Source organism: Mesoplodon bidens, assembly GCF_964165515.1.
Source record: "Mesoplodon bidens genome assembly, chromosome: 9".
In the NCBI taxonomy this organism is placed as follows: domain Eukaryota; kingdom Metazoa; phylum Chordata; class Mammalia; order Artiodactyla; family Ziphiidae; genus Mesoplodon; species Mesoplodon bidens.
In genome coordinates, this window is record NC_138166.1 from 20287401 (window position 1) to 20310042 (window position 22642).

The 22642-nt window shown below is 59.4% G+C and overlaps 1 protein-coding gene and 1 long non-coding RNA gene across 3 annotated transcripts; one reads left to right on the forward strand and one right to left on the reverse strand.

Annotated features, from left to right (window-relative positions):
* Positions 1-4450: 4450 nt before the first annotated feature.
* Positions 4451-10791, reverse strand: LOC308622687. The gene is made up of 4 exons (XR_014016674.1): positions 10693-10791; positions 9309-9447; positions 8460-8566; positions 4451-4647 (listed from the first exon to the last, which is right to left on the reverse strand). It is a non-coding gene; the product is annotated as an uncharacterized lncRNA (long non-coding RNA).
* An 87-nt stretch (positions 10792-10878) lies between these two features.
* AEBP1 (AE binding protein 1) lies at positions 10879-22632 on the forward strand. 2 transcript variants are annotated; one of them, XM_081244253.1, is made up of 23 exons: positions 10879-10965; positions 11568-11658; positions 12054-13605; positions 15250-15591; positions 16130-16192; positions 16320-16391; positions 16541-16675; positions 16753-16818; positions 17492-17569; positions 17692-17775; positions 17893-17940; positions 18579-18688; positions 18766-18905; positions 19241-19325; positions 19425-19569; positions 19673-19758; positions 19921-20044; positions 20312-20508; positions 20587-20766; positions 20979-21330; positions 21411-21550; positions 21691-21790; positions 21999-22632. In XM_081244253.1, exons 3-23 carry the CDS (start codon positions 13353-13355, stop codon positions 22598-22600), a joined length of 3402 nt encoding a protein of 1133 aa, XP_081100379.1. In that variant the 5' UTR covers positions 10879-10965; positions 11568-11658; positions 12054-13352; the 3' UTR covers positions 22601-22632. The 2 variants fall into 2 exon arrangements, with proteins under 2 accessions (XP_081100379.1, XP_081100380.1); XM_081244254.1 differs by lacking the exon at positions 17492-17569.
* The last annotated feature ends 10 nt before the right edge of the window (positions 22633-22642 follow it).

The following is a 22642-nucleotide window of genomic DNA, read 5'->3' on the forward strand; positions in this document are numbered from 1 at the left end:
CAGCGAAGAGCCAAAGGAGCAAATAATTAATTAATTAATTAATTAATTAATTTAAAAAGAAAAATGAAACGTGGTTGAGAGTTATCACTAATAACATAGGTTATGGTGGAGCGAGAGAGAGAGAGATTGAGAGGCAAGCAGAGGGCGTCCTTTCATTTAGAAGTACGCAGTAAAATATTTCCTGGTGAAATCATATGATGTCTGGGATTTGCTTCAAAATCATGTCGAGGCGGAGGAAAGGGTGGGACACAGATGAAACAAGATGGGCCTTGAGTTGAGAACTTTGATGACAGGGGTGGAAAGTTCGCCATTTCACCTCTCCACTTCTGGATATGTTTGAAATTTCAATAATAAAATGTTTTTTTTAAGCATGTGCACTTAAAATGAGATCAGCGTTCTCTGCCAGGAGCAGTTGTAAGCACTTTACACGTGTCAGCTCAGGACAATTGAGGCCCAGGACATTCCTGTCAGTGGGTGACATCCATGTTCCCATCTTGCTGGGAAGGAGAGAGAGGCACAGAGAGGTCAAGTGACTTGCTGGAGCTTGCACAGCTGGTGAACAGCAGCCTTGGGGTGCTGTCTTGGAAAAACACCCCTGTGTTCTTCTTTATTCTCACATGACACTTCTGACACTAGATGTGTGGGTTTTCCACACCCAGCAATTAATTCTCCAGCACCAGCTGGGTGTCCTAAGTTCAACCCAATTCTGACACTGACCAGAGTTAGGGCAGACCCCCCTGGCCCCGCCTCCACTTCAAATGCCAACACTGAGTCCAGGTTGTTAGCTGTGCTTCTGACCAACTGGCCATAAGCTGGGGTTCCCATGAACCCCTTTCTCCAATTTGATAATTTGTTAGAACAGCTCACGGGACTCAGGAAAACAGTTTACCTACTAGATTACCAGCTTATTACAAAGGATATTGAAGGATATGAGTGAACTGCTAGATAAAGAAATAGACAGGACAAGGTCCAGAAGGGTCCTGAGCACAGGAGCTTCTGTCCCCGTGGAGTTGGGGTGAGCCCCCATCATATGGATGCATTCACCAGCCAGAAGCTCTCTGAACCCCACCTTTAGGGATTTTTATATAGCCAGGTTCATCACACAGGCATGATCGATCATTAACTCCATCTCCAGCTGGGCTGAAAGTTCCAAGCTCCTTATCATGGCTTGATCTTTCTGGTGACCAGCCCTGATCCTGAAGCCATCCAGGAACCCACTTAGAGTCACAGAATTAGAACAAAAGATCCTCCTTCCACCCAGTAAATTCCAAGGGATTTAGAAGCTCTGTGCCAGGAACCGAGGGCAGAGACTAATATATATTTTTTCCGTCATTTCACAGATATGACCCAAGGAGCCTAGCTCCATCACAGAACTCCCGGTCTACGTGCTTCCAAAACTCCCGGATGGTTATGTCACAAACTGTTACTTGTTCTCTCTGGGGGATCAGACAGTTTGAAATTCAACAAAACTTATCATAATCAGTTTGTTATTTTGCCTACTTGTGTTTTCTAATTTTCCTGCAATGAGCACACACCGACTGCAAAATAAAGAGATTTGTAATAAGAAGAGTTTTCTTTTGACCGTGCCACGTGGCTTACGGGATCTTAGTTCCCCAGCCAGGGACAGAACCCGTGCCCCCTGCAGTGGAAGCTTGGAGTCCTAACCACTGGACCACCAGGGAAGTCCCAAGAAGACTTTTCGATAGACCTAGAACCAGCAGCAGTGAGGCCCGGTAGGGGTGCTTAGCCCAGGGCTCCTGCCCGCAGGGGTGTAGGCGTGGGGTGGGAGTCACCCTGAGACTTCCCAGGCCCCACCCCTGTTTCCAATGGCTCACAGCTGGCAGGGTTTCAGACCCAGCAGCAAGGTCGGCAGGACCGCCGTGTGTCCACCCCGGCACAGGCACTCGGGGCCCACCTGCAAGCCCTGCAAGCCCCGTGAGGAGCACAGGCTCATTTGGGGATGTGGCATCTCAAGAGGCAGGGGTTAGGGCAAAGTGGTTACCGTCACATAACATCTGATCCTTTCGTCAACCCTGGAAGGGCTGGGGTCGCTGTCCCACTCCCCACGCACTCCCTTGGTGCATGTGCCCTTCCCCCTCACCCCTCCATCACTCCCACATCCACACAGCCAAGTTCACGGTCCCGGTTCCAGAACCGTGTGACCAGCTGTCCGAAGTGCAGGCCCCCATGCTGGTCTACCCCTCCTCTCCCTGTACCTACTTTCCTGTGGGCCTTCTTGGATTCCCACTCACCAGTTCCCAACCAGCGGCCTCGCTGGCTCCTCCGTCATCCACTGGGCCCAGGTCTTGCGAGTCCTGCCCCAGCACCTTCCCCCGCTTGGCATCTCTGCCCCTCATGACCCCTCTGCCCTCCCCATCTCCACTCGGCTGCACAAAGTCCCAATGCCCACAGCACAGGACCCAAGTGCAAGTTGGCTTCCAGGGGTCTGCTGACCTACCCGGGCCTCATGCTGCGCTCAGACCCCTGCCCACGCTGTGCCCATCCTGAGATCCCCTCGGCTGTGCCCCTACAGCAGGGTCTTCGTGTGTCCAGTCCCCGCTCCTGGGTTACCGTCCCCTCCCTGCAGGGACTCACCTAGTTCATCCCACTCACGCTTTCCTCCAAAAGCCTCTGCTGGTCCCCCGGTCCGGGTTGGGTCCCCTGCATGTCCCCCAGCCCACTGGCCCGGAGCATCTGTCTCCTCTGCTGGAGAGAAAGCTCCCAGGGCATGGGTCCTCCCTGTGTGGACTTGGGGTGGCCACGCACACACATGGAGCCAGTCTACGGACACTTTCTGGCTGGGCGAGTCCTCCTGGCACTAAATGCGTGTATCCTATTCTTACTGCCCTCAGCAAGTGCTTCTTAGTAGGAGATGACCTTGTGCCCGAGGTGAGCCTGTGAGGCCCGGGGCTGGCTCAACTGAGCTTATACATCCCCGTGGGAGACCCTGAGGGCCGGCCTCGGAGGCCCATGGGATGGTGATCTCCCAGAATCCAGGTCTTTGGGGTTCTAGACATGGAGTCTGACCCCTTCTCTCTTTGGGATGGTGTTTGTGCAAAGAACTATCAGTGGATGATTTAAAAGGTGGGCAGGGGTCTGAGCCTGTGGTGGGTGAGGGCTGCGTGGTGTGTACTGGGAGGGAACCGGTGCTGCAAAGGCCACCATGGAAGCAGGGGAGGAGGACGGCGAGCCAGCCCGGAAGGAGGTCACGACGGGGCCTCTGGTGGCTCTGGGTGATCCCTGGGGCCTGGTGAGAGTGCAGGAACAGTTCCCTGGGACTGAGCAAGTGGAAAAACGAGTGTGAACAACTTCTTTGAGAAGCTTGGCTCTTAGGAGGAAGATCAGGATAGAGACGGCAGCTATGGGTTTCAACACTGAGAACTCTGGGCACTGCAGCGGCCTTGTGGGCATTCTGACACTCCACGCTAATGGCAGGGGTTGTGGAGCTGGGGACACATACCTGCTAGGGGTCCCCTTCCTCCTACAGAGCTGGTCAGTGCTTCTTGTTTTTGTTGGCTGGGCTTCTGGCTCAGGTCTGCAGACAAATATGCAAGAATGTGAATACCTTACACACAAACTGATTATAAAATGGCTAAAACCACGATGTGCTTCTTATTCTTATACTTTCCTGGGATTTCAGCTTTCACACCTTCCTCTACCAGATGCTAGTTGTTTTGGGTTTTTTTTAACACCTTTTTAAGATCTTAGCAATCTTACCAGACACAAAAGTAAAATAATATCAGCTGTAACAAAGACTGTTAATTATTCCTCAGTATTTATTATCTCATTCTTCTTTAATAACAGAACTCACATTTAGCTGGCACAAGGCTGTCAGAAAAAAGACTACACTTCTCAGCTTCCCTTGCAGCTGGGTATGGCGGTGACTGAGTTCTGGCCAAGGCCAATGGAATGAACTTGGAGCTTTGTGTGAGCTTCTAGAAGAAGTTCTTAAAGGAAGAGATTGTGCCCTACTATGCCTTTCTACTGGCTGGGATGAAGCAATGATGACTGGATCTCAAGCAGCTGTTTTGCATCATGAGATGGAAGCCAGATGCTGAGAATGGAGGAGCAACAAAATGAAAGGAAGGGGACTCTGAGCTGGTCTTTGTCTTAAAGCTCACGGACAGGACCTGCATCAGTTATCGAGACCCCCTTGGTGCTCACCCACTGCCATTCTCTTCACCAGTGTCAGTACCACCCTCCACTCAGTTCTGACTAGCTCCAGGACTGTTGTCTGTCTCACAAGATTCTGTTACGGTATTTATCCTGTATTTAGCCATTTAACAGATATTTACTCAGGGCCTCTGTGGGCCAGAGAGCTGTAGTAGGAAATAGCACAGCCCCTGATCCCTTGGTCTTGCAACGCTGGCACTGCTGGTAGGGAGACAGATAATAAACATCCGAGATAAGTGTTAGCTATTGCTGAGTAACCAACCACCCAACTCAGCAGATTAAGACAATCACATTTATTAGCTCACCTGCCTGCCAGCTGTCTGGGCAGCTCTGCCCATCTGAGCCCAGCTTGGCTGGTCTCACTGGTCTCCTTCTTGTGTCCCACTGGCTGTGGCAGCCTGTTTTGCATGGTCTCAGCTTTGTTCCCTGTGGTCTTGTCCTCCAGCAGGACAGCCCAGGTGTGCTCTCATCATTCTGGAAGGTTGTGGGGAAGGGGAGAGAGGATGCTTCAAGTGTTTTTTCAAGCCTTTCCTTGGACCAAGTTTGTTCCTGTCCAACTGGCCAAAGCCATCACATGGCCAAGCCTGTAGTCAGAGTAGGAGGGGCCTACAAGGTTACAAGGCACAGGGCAAAGGATATGGGCACAGGGAGGCCACTTAACTGGAGCCATTAGCACCATCAGTATAGCCCAGTGGATCAATATGTCAGAAATAAAGTAGGGGAGTGGGATGGTTTGTTTTGGCAGATATAGGAGAGGGCTGAAGTTTTACGAAGGGAGCTGGGGATGTTTCAGTGAGAAGCTGGGAAGGACACTGCAGGCAGAAAGAACAGCAAATACGTCCCCTGAGGCAGGACGTGCCCACCTGTCGGTGGGATTTCCTCCCACTAAATCAGGAACGTGTTGTATTAGTCTGAGGGCGGGGCGGCCAGGGGAGGCTTTCTCAGGGGCTAATGCAGCACCTCATTCCCCAAAGCCCCTGTGGACAGGATGGACATCCCAGGCTCGTCACCTCCAGAGTCACATGCTTCACCCACCTTGAGGTCACAATGCACCTCAGGACAGGAAAATCTGTCCTTGGAGTGGCAGAGGGGTGCAGATGTTGGGGCACATGCTCATTTATGAGGCTGGCATCCAGTTTCCCGAGAAGATGAGCCCAGGCCCTACCCAGGCCTCGGGTCCTCTTCTGGCTCCGGGGGAGGTGGCCGGTGCAGCCACATCTGGGCACACGGCCGACCCCTCCAGCGGCTGATTGGAATAAGGTATAGGGTGGAGTCCAGTTGCCTGGTCCAAGTCCCCTCTGGGAAATGCATCGAGCTGAAGTCCAGGCTGAAGTTCTGGGGTGTGGAGGGGTCTGGGTGAACCGTGAAGGCTGGGCTGCAGGGGAACGTGGAGGCCCTCTGTCCTACCAGGCACCTGTGGGATTGCCTGTCAGGGTTCAGCTGCTTTAGAGAGTGTATCAGTCAGGGTTCCCCAGAGAAACAGAACCCGCAGGATACATATACACGTATAGAGACTTACTAGGAAGGATTGATTCACATGATTATGGAGGCTGCCATCTGCCGTCTGCAAGCTGGAGACCCAGGGGAGCCAGTCGTGCAGTTCAGTGCAAACCCAAAGGCCTGAGAACCGGGAGAGCTGATGTCCGAGGGCAGGAGATGGACGTCCCAGCTCAAGCAGAGATTGGGGCTACCCACACTGGGGAGGGCCATCTGCTTTTTTCAGTCCACTGATTCAGATCAGTGACTCTTTTTCGGAAACAGCCTCATGGAAACACCCAGAAATAATGTTTCACCGTTGATCTGGGCATCCCTTAGCCCAGTCAGGGGACACACAAAATTACTCTTCACAGTGGGATTTCTGATCTCTGCAGCCAAATGATCCTGCAGGACAGTGCTCAGACAGTGATTTCCTGGTACCGCCTCCACCAGGAGGTTTTTTTAAAAAATAAATTTATTTATTTTATTTTTGGCTGCATTGGGTCTTTGTTGCTGCACACGAGCTTTCTCTAGCTGCAGTGAGCGGGGGCCACTCTTCATTGCGGTGCGAGGGCTTCTCATTGCAGTCGCTTCTCTTGTTGCAGAGCATGGGCTCTAGGTGCACAGGCTTCAGTAGCTGTGGCTCGCGGGCTCTAGAGCGCAGGCTCAGTGGTTGTGGCACACGAGTTTAGTTGCTCCGCGGCATGTGGGATCTTCCTGGACCAGGGCTCGAACCCGCGTCCCCTGCATTGGCAGGTGGATTCTTAACCACTGCGTCACCAGGGAAGCCCACCAGGAGGGTTTTAATCTTTGGGAATTTGATATTGGAAAAGTACTACTCAGTGTATTTTTAATTAGCATTTGCATAATTTTTCATGAGGTCAACATTTTTGCATATGTTTATTAGTGGCATGCGCAATCCTAGTTCCCTGACCAGGGATCGAACCTGTGCCCCCTGCAGTGGAAGCGTGGAGTCTTAACCACTGGACCACTAAGGAGGTCCTCATTTATGTTTCTTCTTTTGTGAATTGGCCTATACCTCGGGGCTCACTTTTAAAAATGGAAACAAGGTCAAATTAGCTTTAAAAATGTAAAGAATGTTTTCCCTTTATCAAAGAATTACTATTTTTCAGGCACAGCTTTCTAGATTTCTCTCAGTGAATCCTTGTGCCCTTTTCACAAGGAGCGATAGGGTCAGTATTATCCCACTGTACGGAGGAGAGAAACCGAGGCTTGGAGAGAGGCTCTGAGGCCACGGGCAGCTCCTAAAATGTTTGCTTTCTGACCTAGGGGTTGTGGACCTATTTCCAGTGTTCTGTTTGCCTGTTAATTTCATTTTCAGGATATTCGGAACAGAAAGCTAGCACTTTTACACAACCAAAATTCTCCATCCTTCTACAGTTTCTGCTTAGAAAGACTTCCCCCACGAAGATTATAAGCACAGATTTCTATGTTTTCTTTTACTACTTTGATAGTTTCTCTTTCAACACCTACATCTTCAATCCATAGGAGTCAATTTAGGTGAAGGTGGGAGGGATGATCAGCATACTTTTTTCCACTAGAGCCTGTTTGGAACCGGACAACCCTGGCTGATTGTCACATGACACTGCCACACGCGGCCCTTGTCCTCATCCCAGTCTGCGGGCTGCAGAATTACTCAGGCACTGGAAGCCCGCCTCCCGCCCCTCAGCCCATCAGCCCCCCTGCGGCTGCGGTGACCCCCCAGGCTCCCGGGGGCTGGGTCCTGCGGTGAGTGGAAGGAATTCAGGTGAACTCTGCTCACTCAGCAGTCTGGGCCTGGGGAGCTGGACGGGGGCACCAGACTATGGAAAATCACATGTGGTTTTCAAGTTGCTGGAAACCAAGAAAATCATTCTGCCAGTTGTGCGGACAGCTAGACACTGCCTGGGTGACCCCAGGTCCCATGGCTTTGGGAACCACCCTCCTGGTGAGCCCGGGCAGACTTATCCCCCGGTGTTGTCCAAACTGTAGACAAGAGGGCGTTTCCAGGGCCCTCCCCCGAGGGGGAGGGGCAGAGGGACCGGATGGGCCTGGGTCCTTCTCACTTGATCCCTCGAGGCCAACTCAGGACTCCAGGAGACTGGGAGGGGCTGGTGCCTGATCCCAGGGCCTGCTGTCCAGAGGCCCGGCTTCCAGAGCCTTCCAGAGCCTTCCAGGTACAACTCTGACCCCCACCTCACCGCACACACTCATTTGGGCCAGCTGGGCCGGGTCTGAGTTGCTGCCTCGGAGGCCACGGGAGCCTTGGAGGAGCTCTGCCGCTACTGCTCCCAGCCCCAGTGTTCTGCAGCTGCCCCAGTTAGAACTGGGCCACACTGGTCCTTTTGGCAGGTGAGTTTCCCACCTCTGCCCAGGCTGAAGCACCAGGGTGGCTCCTGGTGATACTCGGGCCTCAGCAGGAGGGGCTGGTAGCCCCGCGGCCCGGTGGGCCGGTGCCAGATGCTGTGTAATCGGATGGAAAAGAGCATTTGGTCTGGCCTCACAGACATGCCGTCACTGACATGCTGTGACATGGACATATATCACTTCTCCCTGGGCCCCAGTTTCCTTACTTGAAAATGGGGCAAGATGGCGCATATACTCTACAAGCATTAAAAGCACCATCACTGCCCAGCCCACTGTCCACGCTCTGGGACCTGAGATGCAGGCGACTGACTTGAGTCTGAGCCCGGGGGACAGGGTCTCCGCCACCGGGATCCCCCTTCCCTTTCTCCCACAGGGCAGGACTCCACTTCCCAGGGTTCAATGCCCTCCCCTGTGCCCTCTGTTCCGGAGGTCCAACCACTCACATCCTGTTTCTTCCGGCCTGAACATCTTCAGAGGAAGGATACCTCCATGATTGCTGGGTCTCTGGACCACGCTCAGGGCTGGACCTTGTTGAAAGCCCCGTGGAGACCTGCCCAGTGAACAAATGAGCCGCAGTCAGGGACACACACCCACAGACGCATGCTTAGATCGCTGGGGACCCAGAGTGAGGGGGCTGGTGCTGTGGCAGGGTAGGGGCGGGCTGAGAACTAGGACGTGGAGGGTGATGAGATCATGGACTTTCAGGCTACAGTGACATGGGATGAGGCAGTCTCCTGCCAACACGGCTGGCAGTCCTAGAAGGACGGCCTGGCGGCATCTTTTCAGGCACTCAGGAAGCTGAGGAGTGGTGCCCCTGGGTGCAGAGACTCTGCTGAAACCTTTAGAATGGATGAGTTCCCTGAGAGTCCCAGAGCATGGGTCTTCCCATTAGGGCCTGTATTTAGGGAGAGGCCACCCAGGGTTCGGGGCACCCTCCTCCGGGGACCCCCCTCATTCCCTGGACGCGGAGAGTGAGTGCTCAGATGGGGCCACTCCATCATCTCTCCATCTCGTGCGGAGGTGTGGTCACTAGGTTTGTAGTGACCTCAGGGTTCCCACCCTGAGGTCTGGTGGGAGAGGGGAACGGGATCAAGGTCACCTGGGGCCCACGCAGGGATGAGACTGACCCTCATGCCTCCTAAGGCTCCAGCCAGAGTTGCCTCGAGATCCAAACTGTCTGATCTGCAAAGACAAGAGGCTAACCTTGCTTGACCAGGCCTGTCTGAATGGGAGACCCTTCCTAACAGGGGTGGGGGCTGCTAGTGGTCATGGAGCCATTCCCCCCAACTTACAGCCTGAGAAAACCGAGTTATTCAAGGTCATAGTTTTAAGTGTGGCTTCTTGGATGAGCAGAAGGAAGCAGGAAAGCCCCTCTCCCTCCTGCTCCAGGTCCATCCTGGGTTCTTCTTTTCATGCAGGAAGCTATCGCACCTGAAAGCATTAACAAGGCAAGGCTGACCTACAGCAAAGCTTCGATTTCTCATCCCTGTGGGACTGACCCCGCCATAGTGGGAAAAGGGTGGGTTCCATTTCCGTTCCAGCTGCTCACCCACTTCCCAACGTGGGAACTTCTGGCTCCCCGCCCACCCCCGCCCCGCTGAGGGCATTACTGACAGGGGCAAAGCCCCCATGTGACAGCTTTGCCTACATGTCCACATTCCCCCACCGCCATCGCCCCCTGCACCCCGCCCTTCGCTGCAGCCCGCAGGGCCTCTGCCCTGCACCACTCCTCCCAGATGGGTCTCTGCAGACCTCTGCAATGCCCCTGCTCCTGACCCCAAGCACGGGCACCTCGGCCCCCAACCAGGGGTCTCTCCTGGGGACCTCCCACTCTGGCAGGCAGCCCTCCTGGCATTTGGTTCTTTCTCAATGGCCCTCAGAGGTAAGCTCTTGGCCAGTGAGCTAAACAGGACCGACCCCAGCCTGGTCAGAAGTGAGAGTGCAGGCCACGCCCCTTCCTCTCCCACCCTTGCATCTGTGGGCTCCACCAGGCTGACCCTCACAAGGCTGCAGGAAAACTCCACACACACACACACACACACACACACACAGACACACACCCATGTCAGGCTCCCCCAGGAACCCTGCTCCCCAACTCTGGAAGCAGCAAAGGTAGGTCCACCAGGGTGAGATGTCGCCTTGTCTCTGCCTGTAAGCCCAGTCCTGCTGCAGCCCCTAGGGTAGGTCTCACTCCGTAGGAGGGAAAGGCCCAGCCTTCTCTTAGGAAGCTGGAGGTGAGGGGACCCAGGACGTCCAGCAGACTCCCAGACTAGATCAGGAGAGCCCTTGGACATGGGTACAGACACCTCACCCACTGGCAGGGGGCCTGGACCCCAGAAGGGTGAAAGGCAGCCACAGGAGGCCGCAAGCTTCCCACTTCTTGGCCTGCCTCTTCCCGGCCTGGGCTGTTGCCCTTGGGGAGTTTGGTTTAGATGACAGGTCCTGATGGGCCTAGGTCTGCGGGATTTCCTGAGTGCAGGTCTTAAAGCTAAGCGGAGTCCCAGCCCTGCCCACCGAGGGAAGATACTGGCCCAGCAAAGAGAGCAGGCACTGCCCCCCTCCACCTGCCCAGACTCTCGGGTGGGAGGGGGCGGGGGGGCCCCCAACTCCCTGCCCACCCCACCCCAGAGCCCAGCTCCCCAGAGGCCTTTGCTCATGTTTCTGTTGGTGACTCACTGTGACTGAGGAGAAGGCTCTTTCTATTTCTTTCTAATTTTCTGAGGGCTTCTATTTTCCCTGGCAGAGGATGTGGAGCCCAAATCTGATCCATGTGTGAGCCAGCTGAACTCGGGAGCTGTTCCCAGGGAAGTGACGTTCTATAGCCGCCACCACCCACCCCCCCAGCCTTGGGCCTCCCTATTTGACACACTCAACTGGGGGCAACAGAACAAATTCCAAGACAAAAGTTTCGAGAACGATGATTCAGAGGCTCGCAGAGGACATTTATGGGTAAGAGCTTTCTTCATCCTACTGCTGCCAGGACCAGCCTGGGTACACATGGCAGGGCGAGGACAGCACAGGGACAAGGAGGCCCAACTGGTGGGGGGGGGGTTGGGGGGCATGCTCCGAGAGCCCAGATGGGTCTTGGTCTCCTAAGGGAACTGACAAGAACTGGGAGCTGCTGGGTTGCGAGTGCTGAAATTGCACTCGGCACAGCATGTGCAAAGTCCCTGTTTGGTCTGCGGCAGTGAGGCCACAGGGAGCGGTGAGGTTACTTGCTGTGATCAGATGGCCAGGAGGGCGGAGCTGGGATTTGACTGTAGGGACCAGCTCTTGACATAGTCCCACTACCTTTCTAAGTACAAACCAGTGAGCAGCGAAGGAAGGGCCTTGAAAGAAAGTGGTGAGAAAAGGGAGAGCCCCCTGGGTCCTGCCCCCAGTCCCAGGCTGAGCCAGCAGCTCCCACGATGCTCCCTGGCTGCTGCCTGTTCATCATCTCAGGCTCTCCTGGGTTTTCCCAACTGACCCAAACCTTGGCTCAGGGCTGACTGCTACTAAACTTGGCCCATGGGCTCCAGGTGTGCTTTTTCTTGCTTCCTCATCCCATCAAGGAGGAACGTTCTGGGAGCTCTGGCCTTAGGTGTCATGCCCATTTGGGGCCAGCCAACATTTGCCCTTGGGGAAGACTTATGGAAACACCAAGTACACATGGCATAACTCCCTAAGCCAACACCTATGGCAGACATTACTAATCGATCCTGGGATTCTCTGACTACCCCATCTACATGCCCCTGCTGAGGCTGGTCCATATGGTAGCTGGAGCTACGGTAAACACAGTTTTAAAAAACTGGGTTCTGGTAAGAGGAAGGAGAGGAACGTCTGTTTGTCCTGGTTGGGATCTCAGCTGTTTGGAAAGCAGTGTATCCCTAGAGGTGAAGAACTGTTCGTTGTTGCGGGGAAATAGTAAAAGAAACCGTAGGGGAGGGGAACCGACCGCAAACATCTGTGGCTCCTATTTGGGTGGTGAGTGAACTGTTCCTGTGGTAGGTCCCAGCACCCAGGTTCGTTGGTTGAAGGTACCCATCCTCTCTTGCCAGCTGGCCCATGTCCTCAGGGGTAGTGTCTGATCTCCCATGCCTTCGTGGCCCCTACATCTTCCACGCGGAGCTGGGCTCACACGCACCGCCCCTACAATGTCCGCTTGATCTGACCTGGCTTCACCTGAGGCTGGACCATCTGCTAGGAGGGGGGCCACATAAGCCAGCTGCTACCTCCCACCTCCGTGCTGGGCTCTTCATCTGGGATCCCGCCCTCTGCTGCTGGGAGTGCAGGAAGCCCCTGAGCTTGTATGGAAATTGCTGCGTGAGTGCTGACTCCCTCCACACCCCTGACAGCCCATTCCTATGAATGACACATACAGTTTAATACAACTTGAAAGGCATCTCGTCCCTCCCTGCTCCATCTCCGACCCCCCCTCCAAACTTGCCCTAGTATGTCAGTCCCTTGGGAGGGGAGGGGCAATCTTACATGGGGGCTCCTACCCCCAGCAGAGCAGCTAGCCTGCCTTGAGGGCGGTTTTGCACCTGTCCCCCTCACTAGAGAGTGAATTCCCAAAGGGTGGTCCCTCCCAGGGGGACCAGCACAGGGCCCGGCTCTCATGGACCGGGTTGGTTAGCTGGATGTCTGAATGAAGGCTGGTGACAGTTGGCGCCAGGCCAAGGCTCCAGAGGGAGGAAAGGATAGGTGGGGACACTTCTGCGGGTCCCGAGATGGGGAGGGTCCCCGAGGCCTGAGTTCGTGGCTTGGCTCTGCCATCAGGGGGTCCCGCTCACCTCCAGCCGGTTCTGGGGCATCTCGCCTCCAGTTCCCGTCCGGCTTGGGGGCGGTGTCGCAGACGGCGCGGGGCAGGGGCATCGGAGCGCTCCGACCCGCACCCTCTGGACTTCGCATCCCCTCCGACGCTCCCTCCCTGCGGCCCTCCTTCCAAGGCGCGGGCCCGGCCAGGGACACAGCCCGCAGTTCCCACTCCGGGAAGTGCCAAGCGCGCGAGGCGCCGGGACTGCTCGGCTCCCCCCGCAGCCCCTCCGTCCACGCCCGGCTCCTCCTCCTCTTCCTCCTCCTTCCCCGGGGGTGGGGGGAGCCGGCTCCGGAAGCCCCAGCACCCCCGCCCCGGCCGCCACTGGCGCTTTGGAGAAGGCGGTCCGCGCGGGAGCGCGCCACGCGGGACCTGAGCTCCCAGCCGCCGCCACCGCCTCGGAACCCCCAGACCATCCCTGAGCGCACACCGATCCCTGAGCCACTGCCCGTCCCGGAGCCCTCAGCGCCCTTCCCCGGAGCGGCCCCCCCCCCGCCCCTCCCCGGAGGCCCACCCCCCGCCCCCCGTGCGGGCCGCGACCATGGCGGTCCTGCGCGGGGCGCCCCTGCTCGGCTGCCTCCTGGCGCTGCTGGCACTGTGCCCCGGGGGGCGCCCGCAGACTGTGCTGACCGACGACGAGATCGAGGAGTTCCTCGAGGGCTTCCTGTCGGAGCTGGAGTCCGAGCCCCGGGAGGACGACGTGGAGGCCCCACCACCCCCTGAACCCACCCTTCCCGTCCGCAAAGCCCAGACAGGGGGCAAGCCGGGGGCGCGTCCGGGGGTGGCCGAAGAGGGTAAGAGCACCGGGTAGGGGTGGCCCTTGGTGTGATGGGGGGCCTCGGGGAGCCCTGCCCCTCAGGCTTGAATGGCGGGCCTAGGTGGTGTCTGGCCGAGGTCCAGTCTGCCCAGCTTGAGGAATGGCTCTGTAAGGCACAAGAGAGCCCAGATATCTGGCGGGACACTGTGCCAGGCAGAGGTCAGTGCTGGCTTGGAGCTCTTTGGGTTTGGAGACGCATCCAGCAGGTCCACTGCCCAGTGGAACTGGGTCCTCCCAATCCATCATGCACAGCCCCAAACCCCCAGAGGGACTAGACATGAACTAACTGGGGACTTTGCTGCCCCCTACCCAGGTCAGTTTGAACGGGAACGGCCCTGCCGTCCTAATGGGGCCACTCAGTCTGATTGTGGCACACACTGGCCGTGCCCACACCACTGCCAGAGTCCCAGCCTCCAGCCTTCCCTGGGAAGGATCGCCAGCACCCTGCTGCCTGGCCTCCTACTCCAGGAGCACAGAGCCGGGGGAGGGCATTGCAGAAGACCCTCGTCTCCACAAGGCTTCCAGGAGCACTGGGCAGTAGTCCTGGGTTATTGTGAAAATTAAACGAGGTGATGCGTCACCAAAGCATTTAGCCTAGTGCTTCTTATATAATCAGTTGTCAATAAATCTTAGCTGTTTATTGTGACCTTCCGGAGGGTGGGCAAGGGTCTTGCTGATCTCTCTCCCAGGAGACTCCAGGGCACCATCCATCATTCCTGAGGTCAGCAGCCCCTCCTTCATCCCGCTCTAGATCTTTCCTGGCTCCTCCCTGGGACCCATCTCGGCCTCCCCCGCCATTCCGGTCGAGATTGCTGTCCCGGCCTCTTGCACGCTGCTGTGGCAGCTCTGTTTCTCCTGTCTGCGTTGTGTAGATTTTCCAGTATTTCGGTCATGTGGCCCCCATTCCTCCATTACATTTTCAACAGCATTTGCTCAGGGGCCTGGAGGATTCCTACAGGCAGCCCTAGGCCCTGCCCCTGCTTCCTGCCTCCCTCAGACTCCGAGATGGGCGAGCAGCTGCAGTGCCCACCAATCCCTCTGTCCTCTGTGTGGCCTCAGGACCCCCTATGGTTATGGCTTCCAACGCACCCCAGACTCCTTACCCCTGGATAGGGGATAGCCCATGAGTGTCCCTTTTCTTTGAAGCTTTTCTAGCTTCAGAGAGGCCCCGGGCCCATGCCGTTTACTTTGTGTGGCAGTTGGCAGGGATGAGACTGCCTCTCCCTTTAGACTGCGCACTCTCCCCAGGCCTGGATGGCTTAGTCACCTCTCTGCCCCTCTGTGCCCAGCACAGAATAGTGGGCCCTGACTGGCCAAGGGGCCGTATGGTGGAAGAGTGGATTGGGAGATGCTTCTCTGGAGGTTTTGGCAGATGGGAGGACGAGGGCCTACCCCCTGGGAAGCTGAGCCACCCAGGCCAAGGTGTGGTGGTGACAGAAAGCCAATCCCAGCTCTGCCATGACTGCAAGTGGCTTAACCTCTCAGTTTCCCCCATCTGGGAAATGCAGGACTAACAGCAGCCCCTCTGCCCAAGTTGTAGGCACCCTGCAGGGGGTGGGGGGGCACATGGGGCACAGAGGGGGTTCTTCATTGATTTTACCTGAGTCTGCATCTTGAACAGCACCTCCAGGAAAAGCCAAAGACAAAGGGAAGAAAGGAAAGAAGGACAAAAGCCCCAAGGCGACCAAGCAGCCCCCGGAGGCGTCCTCTAGGCCGCCCAAGAAGCCCAAGGAGAAGCCACCCAAGGCCACCAAGAAGCCCAAGGAGAAGCCACCCAAGGCCACCAAGAAGCCCAAGGAGAAGCCACCCAAGGCCACCAAGAAGCCCAAGGAGAAGCCACCCAAGGCCACCAAGAGGCCTCTGGCTGGGAAGAAGGCCCCCATCCCAACCCCCTCCGAAAGCCCGAAGTGGCCACTGCCCCCAATCGCCAGCCCCAGCCTTGAGGAGCTGCCCCAGGAGGGAGGTGTGTGCTGGGTCTTCTGAGACTGTGGGGCTCTGACCTGTTGGGCTGCAGGGAGAGGGGGCTGAGGGCGGGTCCCTGAGGCCCTGCCTCTCGCAGACCCTCAGAGCCCCCAGACTGGGTGGGCGCTGTGGCCTCGTTGTTGTCCCTCCCTCGGTGCTGCTCCTCCCCTGGGGAGGGAGGGCTTGGCAGCCTCGTTGGGGGGCTTGCTCTCCACCGTCCTGGTATCTGTCCCCTGGGCCCCATCCAGAGCCACCTGCCCACAGTGTCGCTGGGCTCTGAGCCTGCAGGGTGCCCGCCTGCTGGGGCAGCTTTGCGGCAGGTCCTCCCAGACAGCAGGGCCTGGGCTCCCCAGAAAGCCGTCCAGCTCTCCGGCCCCCCGGAAATGCCAGCAGGGTGCTGAGGGCTGGAGCAGCCCGGGCCTCCCGGGAGTGAGCTGTTCAGGGGGTGTCAGCAGGGCCCAGGTCTCGTGGAGGTTTGCTGTGCAGCCAGTGGTCAGGGTGGGCCTCCCGTCCACCTGCTCCTGGGGTTTGTGTTGCAGACGGGCCCCTCCCAGATCCCTGGCAAGGCCCAGCAGGAGAGACCGACGTGGAGCGCCAGCCTGGTGAGTGGGCGCCGGCCACCTGGCCTCAGGGGACCAACTGCCCTGGCTTGCTAGGTCTCCAGGGTGGGCCTGGGTGGCGGCGGCGGGGAGTGTCTTCAATGAGGTGGCCACAAGCACTCTCCCTCAGAGCCGGAGGAGGAGACGGAGCAGCCCACGCTGGACTACAACGACCAGATAGAGCGGGAGGACTACGAAGACTGTGAGTAGGACCCTGCCATCTGCGAGGCCCCACCGGCCCCGCCTCCCCACCTGGATCCCAACCCCGGCCACCTGGGTTCGTGCCCGTCCACCTGGAGGCCCCACCCTCCCTGGCCTTGGCCCGGCTCAGAGCGCCCCCCTCTCCCCCAGTTGAGTACATCCGGCGCCAGAAGCAGCCCAGGCCACCCCCCAGCAGGAGAAGGCCGGAAAGGCTCTGGCCCGAGCCCCCCGAGGAGAAGGCTGAGCCGCCTGGGCGGGGGTTCGAGGCCCCAGAGGAGAGGATCGGTAGGATGCGGGCAGACTTGGGGGGCAGGGTGCCAGGCGAGGGGGCTCTGGCTCACCCCTGCCTCCCACCTCCACAGAGCCGCCTCTGAAGCCGCTGCCACCCAACTATGGGGACGGCTACGTGATCCCCAACTACGAGGACAGTGAGTGCCTAGGGCCCCTGCCCTCTGCATCCCAAGGTCGGGCTGCCTGTACCTCCAGCTCGGTGGCAGTTACCTGGCCGCCCTCCCCGATCTCCTCCCTCAGGCTGGGTCTTCCTGGCTCCCGACTTCGCTCTTCCCCCCCATCGCCCTGAGCCCCAGTGGGCTTCACTCCCGGGCCCCCCGAGCTCCGGTCCTGGCCACCTCTCGCCCCTGTCCCCTCGGGACTCCCATGCCGCCTTCCGCTCCCTCCTGCTCCCGGCCCCTTTGGACCCCATTCCCCTCCTCCTGGCCCGGTCCCCATCAACGCCTTGGCCCCAGCTCAGCCCTCCAGACCCCCCTTCCCGCCACAGGTGCCAGTCCTTCAGGGCATGTCCGATGTCCGTGCCCCACTCCCTGCCCAGCCTTTCCCCACCTTTCTCCGGGCCACGCCCTGCTGGGGGGCCAGGCTGGTGACTTCCCCGGGGTCTCGCTCACCCCACCTGTGCCCAAGCAGCCTCCCCCTCCAGGAGGACCCTCCCTCCTCGTCCCAGCCCGTCTGGACTCTTTAAGGCCCAGCCTGATCTCACCTCCTCACCTTGCGCACCGCGTGCCCGGCCCGGCCCACTGGGCTCCTGTGAAGCTAGGAGCCCCGGCTCGTGGTGGGCCATCTCATCAGGGCTCTCCCTCCCCACAGTGGACTATTTCTTCCGGCCTCCCAGGCCCCGGAAGCCTGACCCTGGCCTGGAAACAGATGAAGAGAAGGAGGGGCTGAGTGAGTGGAACCAGGCTGCCCCCAGCGCCCCGTGCAGGCCTGACCCCCACCCCACCTGCCCCCTGAAGCCCCCCTTAGCCTGGGGCTAAGCCGACAGGCCCTTCCCCGCTTCTACCCTTCAGAGAAACCCAAAAAGGAGGGCAGCAGGCCCAAGGAGGAGGAGACGGACGACAAATGGACTGTGGAGAAGGGCAAGGACCACAAAGGTGTGTCTCTGGGGGCTGGGGGCTGGGCCCACACAACCTGGGTCCCCGTGAGAGGTCCGCCAGACCCCCGGCTGCTCTGGGACCCTCAGCACCACCTCCTCCCTTTGTTACCCCCAGGGCCCCGGAAGGGTGAGCTGGAGGAGTGGGCTCCAGCAGAGAAACTCAGTGAGTGAGGCGCTGGGGGGCTCGGGGGAGCGGGATAGGTGCGGGGGGCTGGGGGTGGCTCTGAGGGCTACAGCATGGCTACGAGCGCCGGGGCTGCCGTGGGCGTGTATGGAGGCTGTAGGGCGGGTGTGACGGCTCTGGGGCCGTGCCATGGCCGCAGGGTGACAGTGATGGGGCATGTGACCCACCTAAGGCCACACATTGGTCCCAAGCCCAGATTTCCTGTTGGCACTCCAGGCCTCCAGAGCCCCTTCCTGCTCTTAAAGTCCTGCGACACGAAAGGGAGAGGCCCTGGAGTGTCTCTGTCCTGGGCCTGACCCCAGGGGACAGAGCTCGGGGCACAAGGCAGGTGTGCAGATGGCCCCGATGCAGACAATGCCTGGGACTGGCCAGGCCCTGGGGTGGCTGTCCCTGTGATTTCATGTGAGCCCCATGGCCCTTTGGAGCCTGGCATCATCAGCCCATTCTCCAGAGGGGGAAGCTGAGGCTCAGGGTGGGGAAGCACAGGCTGGGGCACAGCTGCCCGGACTGGCGCCCCCTAATGTGAGGGCAAGTGGGCGCTGGGCTCCTCCGTTCTGGGTTCGGTGGAAGGAGGGACGGAGCCAGGGGACCACCAGCCTGGGGTGCCATGTCCCCAGAGTGCCCCCCCATCGGGATGGAGTCACACCGCATCGAGGACAACCAGATCCGGTCCTCCTCCATGCTGCGCCACGGCCTAGGGGCACAGCGTGGCCGGCTCAACATGCAGGTGGGTGTCGGGACGGGCCCATCTCCCAGCTGGGTAGGGGTTCCCTGCCTGCTCAGCCCCCCTGCTGTCCCCAACAGGCCGGCGACACTGAGGACGACTACTACGACGGGGCGTGGTGTGCCGAGGACGACTCTCAGACCCAGTGGATCGAGGTGGACACCAGAAGGGCCACCAAGTTCACGGGCGTCATCACCCAGGGCCGCGACTCCAGCATCCAGTAAGTCCACCAGGCTCACAGGCACTTGGTGGGGGCAGGTGGCTCCAGGCACAGCTCTGAGTCCCGTTCAGAACCTTCCAGTGGGCCCTCCAGGGTCCCCACCACCACCACCGCCACTCCTCAGTTATGGCCGGTTGGTTCCCTGGGTCCAGATAAGCAAACCAATCGCCCACGGCCACGCAGCGGGCATGGCAGCCTCTCCTGACATCCGGGCCAACACCACACACCTGCTAGCTCTTAGGTTCTCGGGCCCAGAAGAGGGGGCTCAGGCCACCTGAGGGCCTGGACCTGGGGCGGGGAGAGCAGCCTTACCCTGACCGCCGTCCGCTCCCCAGTGACGACTTCGTGACCTCCTTCTTCGTGGGCTTCAGCAATGACAGCCAGACATGGGTGATGTACACCAACGGCTACGAGGAAATGGTGGGCACCTGAGCCCTTGGCTCTATACGCCCCTCGTCTGAACCGCAGGTGGGCTCTCGGCTGGGGTTGGGGGCTGCTCTGAGGCCTGCCTCTTCCCAGACCTTCCATGGGAACGTGGACAAGGACACACCCGTGCTCAGCGAGCTCCCGGAGCCAGTGGTGGCCCGCTTCATCCGCGTCTACCCACTCACCTGGAACGGCAGCCTATGCATGCGCCTGGAGGTGCTGGGGTGCCCCATGTCCCGTGAGTGCAGGGGGCTGAAAGGGGCATGGATGGGCAGCTGGGGCAACCCGCGGTGGGCTGGCAGGTGGCCAGCTCAAGGCCCTTGCCTGCCCACCCTCTGCAGCTGTCCACAGCTACTATGCACAGAACGAGGTGTTGACCACCGATGACCTGGACTTCCGGCACCACAGCTATAAGGACATGCGCCAGGTTGGGGTGCTTGTCCTGAGGCCACGGACTGGGCTCAGGGCTAACAGGGGAGCCTTCCCATAGAGCAGACCCAGGCTGTGGGAGAGGTGTGGTCACTGGGGGTGGGCTGGGGGTGGCGGGAGTAGGTGGGCTGCGTAACTCTGTGTCTTCTCTGGCACGCAGCTGATGAAGGTGGTGAACGAGCAGTGCCCCACTATCACCCGCACATACAGCCTAGGGAAGAGCTCGCGTGGGCTCAAGATCTACGCCATGGAGATCTCGGACAACCCCGGGGATCACGAGTTGGGTGAGGGCCCCGACAGACCCCTGGAGGCCTGGCCCTCCCCACGCCCAACAGATTATAGAGGCAAGGCCCTGGCACTGTAGCTGGGTCTGTGCCGTTGATGTTTCCAGCTCACCACCTCCCACCTGTCTTTGGAGCCCCTTGCTGGGCCCTACAGTCCTCAGCCACCCTCACCCCCCTGGGGGTGAGGCCAGTTTGGGTCCTTCCTCAGATCCCCTGGGCCTCAGGCCTCGGGAGGCTGCTTGGTTGCTGAGGCTCCTGCCCTTGCAGGGGAGCCTGAGTTCCGCTACACAGCTGGTATCCATGGCAACGAGGTGCTAGGCCGAGAGCTGCTGCTGCTACTAATGCAGTACCTGTGCCGCGAGTACCGAGACGGGAACCCGCGCGTGCGCAGCCTGGTGCATGACACGCGCATCCACCTGGTGCCCTCGATGAACCCTGACGGCTACGAGGTGGCAGCGCAGATGGTGGGTGAGGGAAGGGGGTCAGGGCGGGGCCAGGGCTGGGGGTGGGCTGCTGATGCTGACCCCCACCGGCTCCCCCAGGGCTCAGAGTTTGGGAACTGGGCGCTGGGACTGTGGACCGAGGAGGGCTTTGACATCTATGAGGACTTCCCGGATCTCAACTCTGTGCTCTGGGGAGCTGAGGAGAGAAAATGGGTCCCCTACCGGGTCCCCAACAATAACCTGCCCATCCCTGAACACTACCTGTCTCCAGACGCCACGGTGAGGCCGCAGCCTGGCCAGCAGGGCCTGTGGGAGCAGCCCGGACCCTGGGGTCCTGGAGCTCTGGACTTGGGGGTGGGCTGTGGGTTACCGAGCCCGGGCGCTGAGACTGCAGGGCCTTGGAGGGACTGAGGGGGCATGAGCACCAGTATGGGGTCTACATGGAGGGTGACGGAGGCTGGGGCCCACGCCTCACATACTGGCCACCCTAGGTGTCCACGGAGGTCCGGGCCATCATTGCCTGGATGGAGAAGAACCCCTTCGTGCTGGGAGCGAACCTGAACGGCGGTGAGCGGCTCGTATCCTACCCCTATGACATGGCCCGCACGCCCAGCCAGGAGCAGCTGCTGGCCGCGGCCATGGCAGCCGCCCGGGGAGAGGACGAGGAAGAGGCATCTGAGGCCCAAGAGACCCCAGACCACGCCATCTTCCGCTGGCTGGCCATCTCCTTCGCCTCTACCCACCTCACCATGACCGAGCCCTACCGGGGAGGGTGCCAAGCACAGGACTACACTGGCGGCATGGGCATCGTCAACGGGGCCAAGTGGAAACCCCGCTCTGGGAGTGAGTCAGCCTGGGAGGGTCTGCGGTGGGGCATCTGGTGTGGGCAGGGGTGACTGCGGCTCTGTGTCTGCCCTGCCCAGCTATCAACGACTTCAGTTACCTGCACACCAACTGCCTGGAGCTCTCCATCTACCTGGGCTGCGACAAGTTCCCTCACGAGAGTGAGCTGCCCCGAGAGTGGGAGAACAACAAGGAAGCTCTGCTCACCTTCATGGAGCAGGTGTGGGGGCTGCCGGCGGGGGGCAGGCGGAGGAGTGGGGCAGCATTTGGGGAGAGGGTGGTGAAGACCCCTGCACGGGACAGGGCAGCAGCAGACCCAGCGGGCTCTCCATGTGGACACCCGCCCTGCCTACCCTGCAGGTTCACCGCGGCATCAAGGGGGTTGTGACGGACGAGCAGGGCATCCCTATCGCCAACGCCACCATCTCCGTGAGCGGCATTAACCACGGAGTGAAGACAGGTACACAAGTGCACACCTCTACGCCGCTCCGCTTCCCGAGGCGGGGCACCGAATCTGTACGTGCCGTTGGCAAGGCAAGCCTGGCCTGCCCAGCACGTCCCTGCTCCTCTGGAGCCCCCCAGAGGGAGGGCTAGGGGGATCTCGGACAGGAGGACTGGGGCCTGGGAGGGGGCACTCCTAGGCAGCCGAACCCGTCCTCCCTCTGCAGCAAGTGGTGGCGATTACTGGCGCATCCTGAACCCGGGGGAGTACCGCGTGACGGCCCACGCGGAGAGCTACACCCCGAGCTCCAAGACCTGCAACGTGGATTACGACATCGGGGCCACCCAGTGCAACTTCATCTTGGCTCGCTCCAACTGGAAGCGCATCCGGGAGATCATGGCCATGAACGGGAACCGGCCCATCCCGCACATCGACCCGTCGCGCCCCATGACCCCCCAGCAGCGGCGCATGCAACGCCGCCGCCTGCAGTACCGGCTGCGCATGCGCGAACAGATGCGGCTCCGGCGCCTGAACGCCACCACCAGCCCGGCCACCGTCCCCACGTCGCCCCCCACTCCCCCGACACTGCTCCCCACCCCCTCCCTTGCCCCCTCCCCCGCCCCGAGTTCTACCCTGGGGCCCTGGCACTTTCCACCCGAGACCACAGCTGGCTGGGAGGAGTCAGAGACCGAGACCTACACGGAGGTGGTGACGGAGTTTGGGACAGAGCTGGAGCCCGAGGAGGGCGAGGAGAGAGAGATGGTCACGGGCCAGGAGATCCCCTTCACCACAGTTGAGACCTACACAGTGAACTTCGGGGACTTCTGAGAACAGGTCTGCCAACGCGCGAGCTTGCACCAGTAGTCACAT

Coding starts and splice junctions, on each gene's coding strand:
- AEBP1 (XM_081244253.1), top strand. CDS start 13,353: ATGGCGGTCCTGCGCGGGGCGCCCCTGCTCGGCTGCCTCCTGGCGCTG. Junction 17,776..17,892: donor GAAGGGCAAGGACCACAAAG/GTGTGTCTCTGG, acceptor TGTTACCCCCAG/GGCCCCGGAAGGGTGAGCTG. Junction 18,906..19,240: donor GGCCGCGACTCCAGCATCCA/GTAAGTCCACCA, acceptor TCCGCTCCCCAG/TGACGACTTCGTGACCTCCT.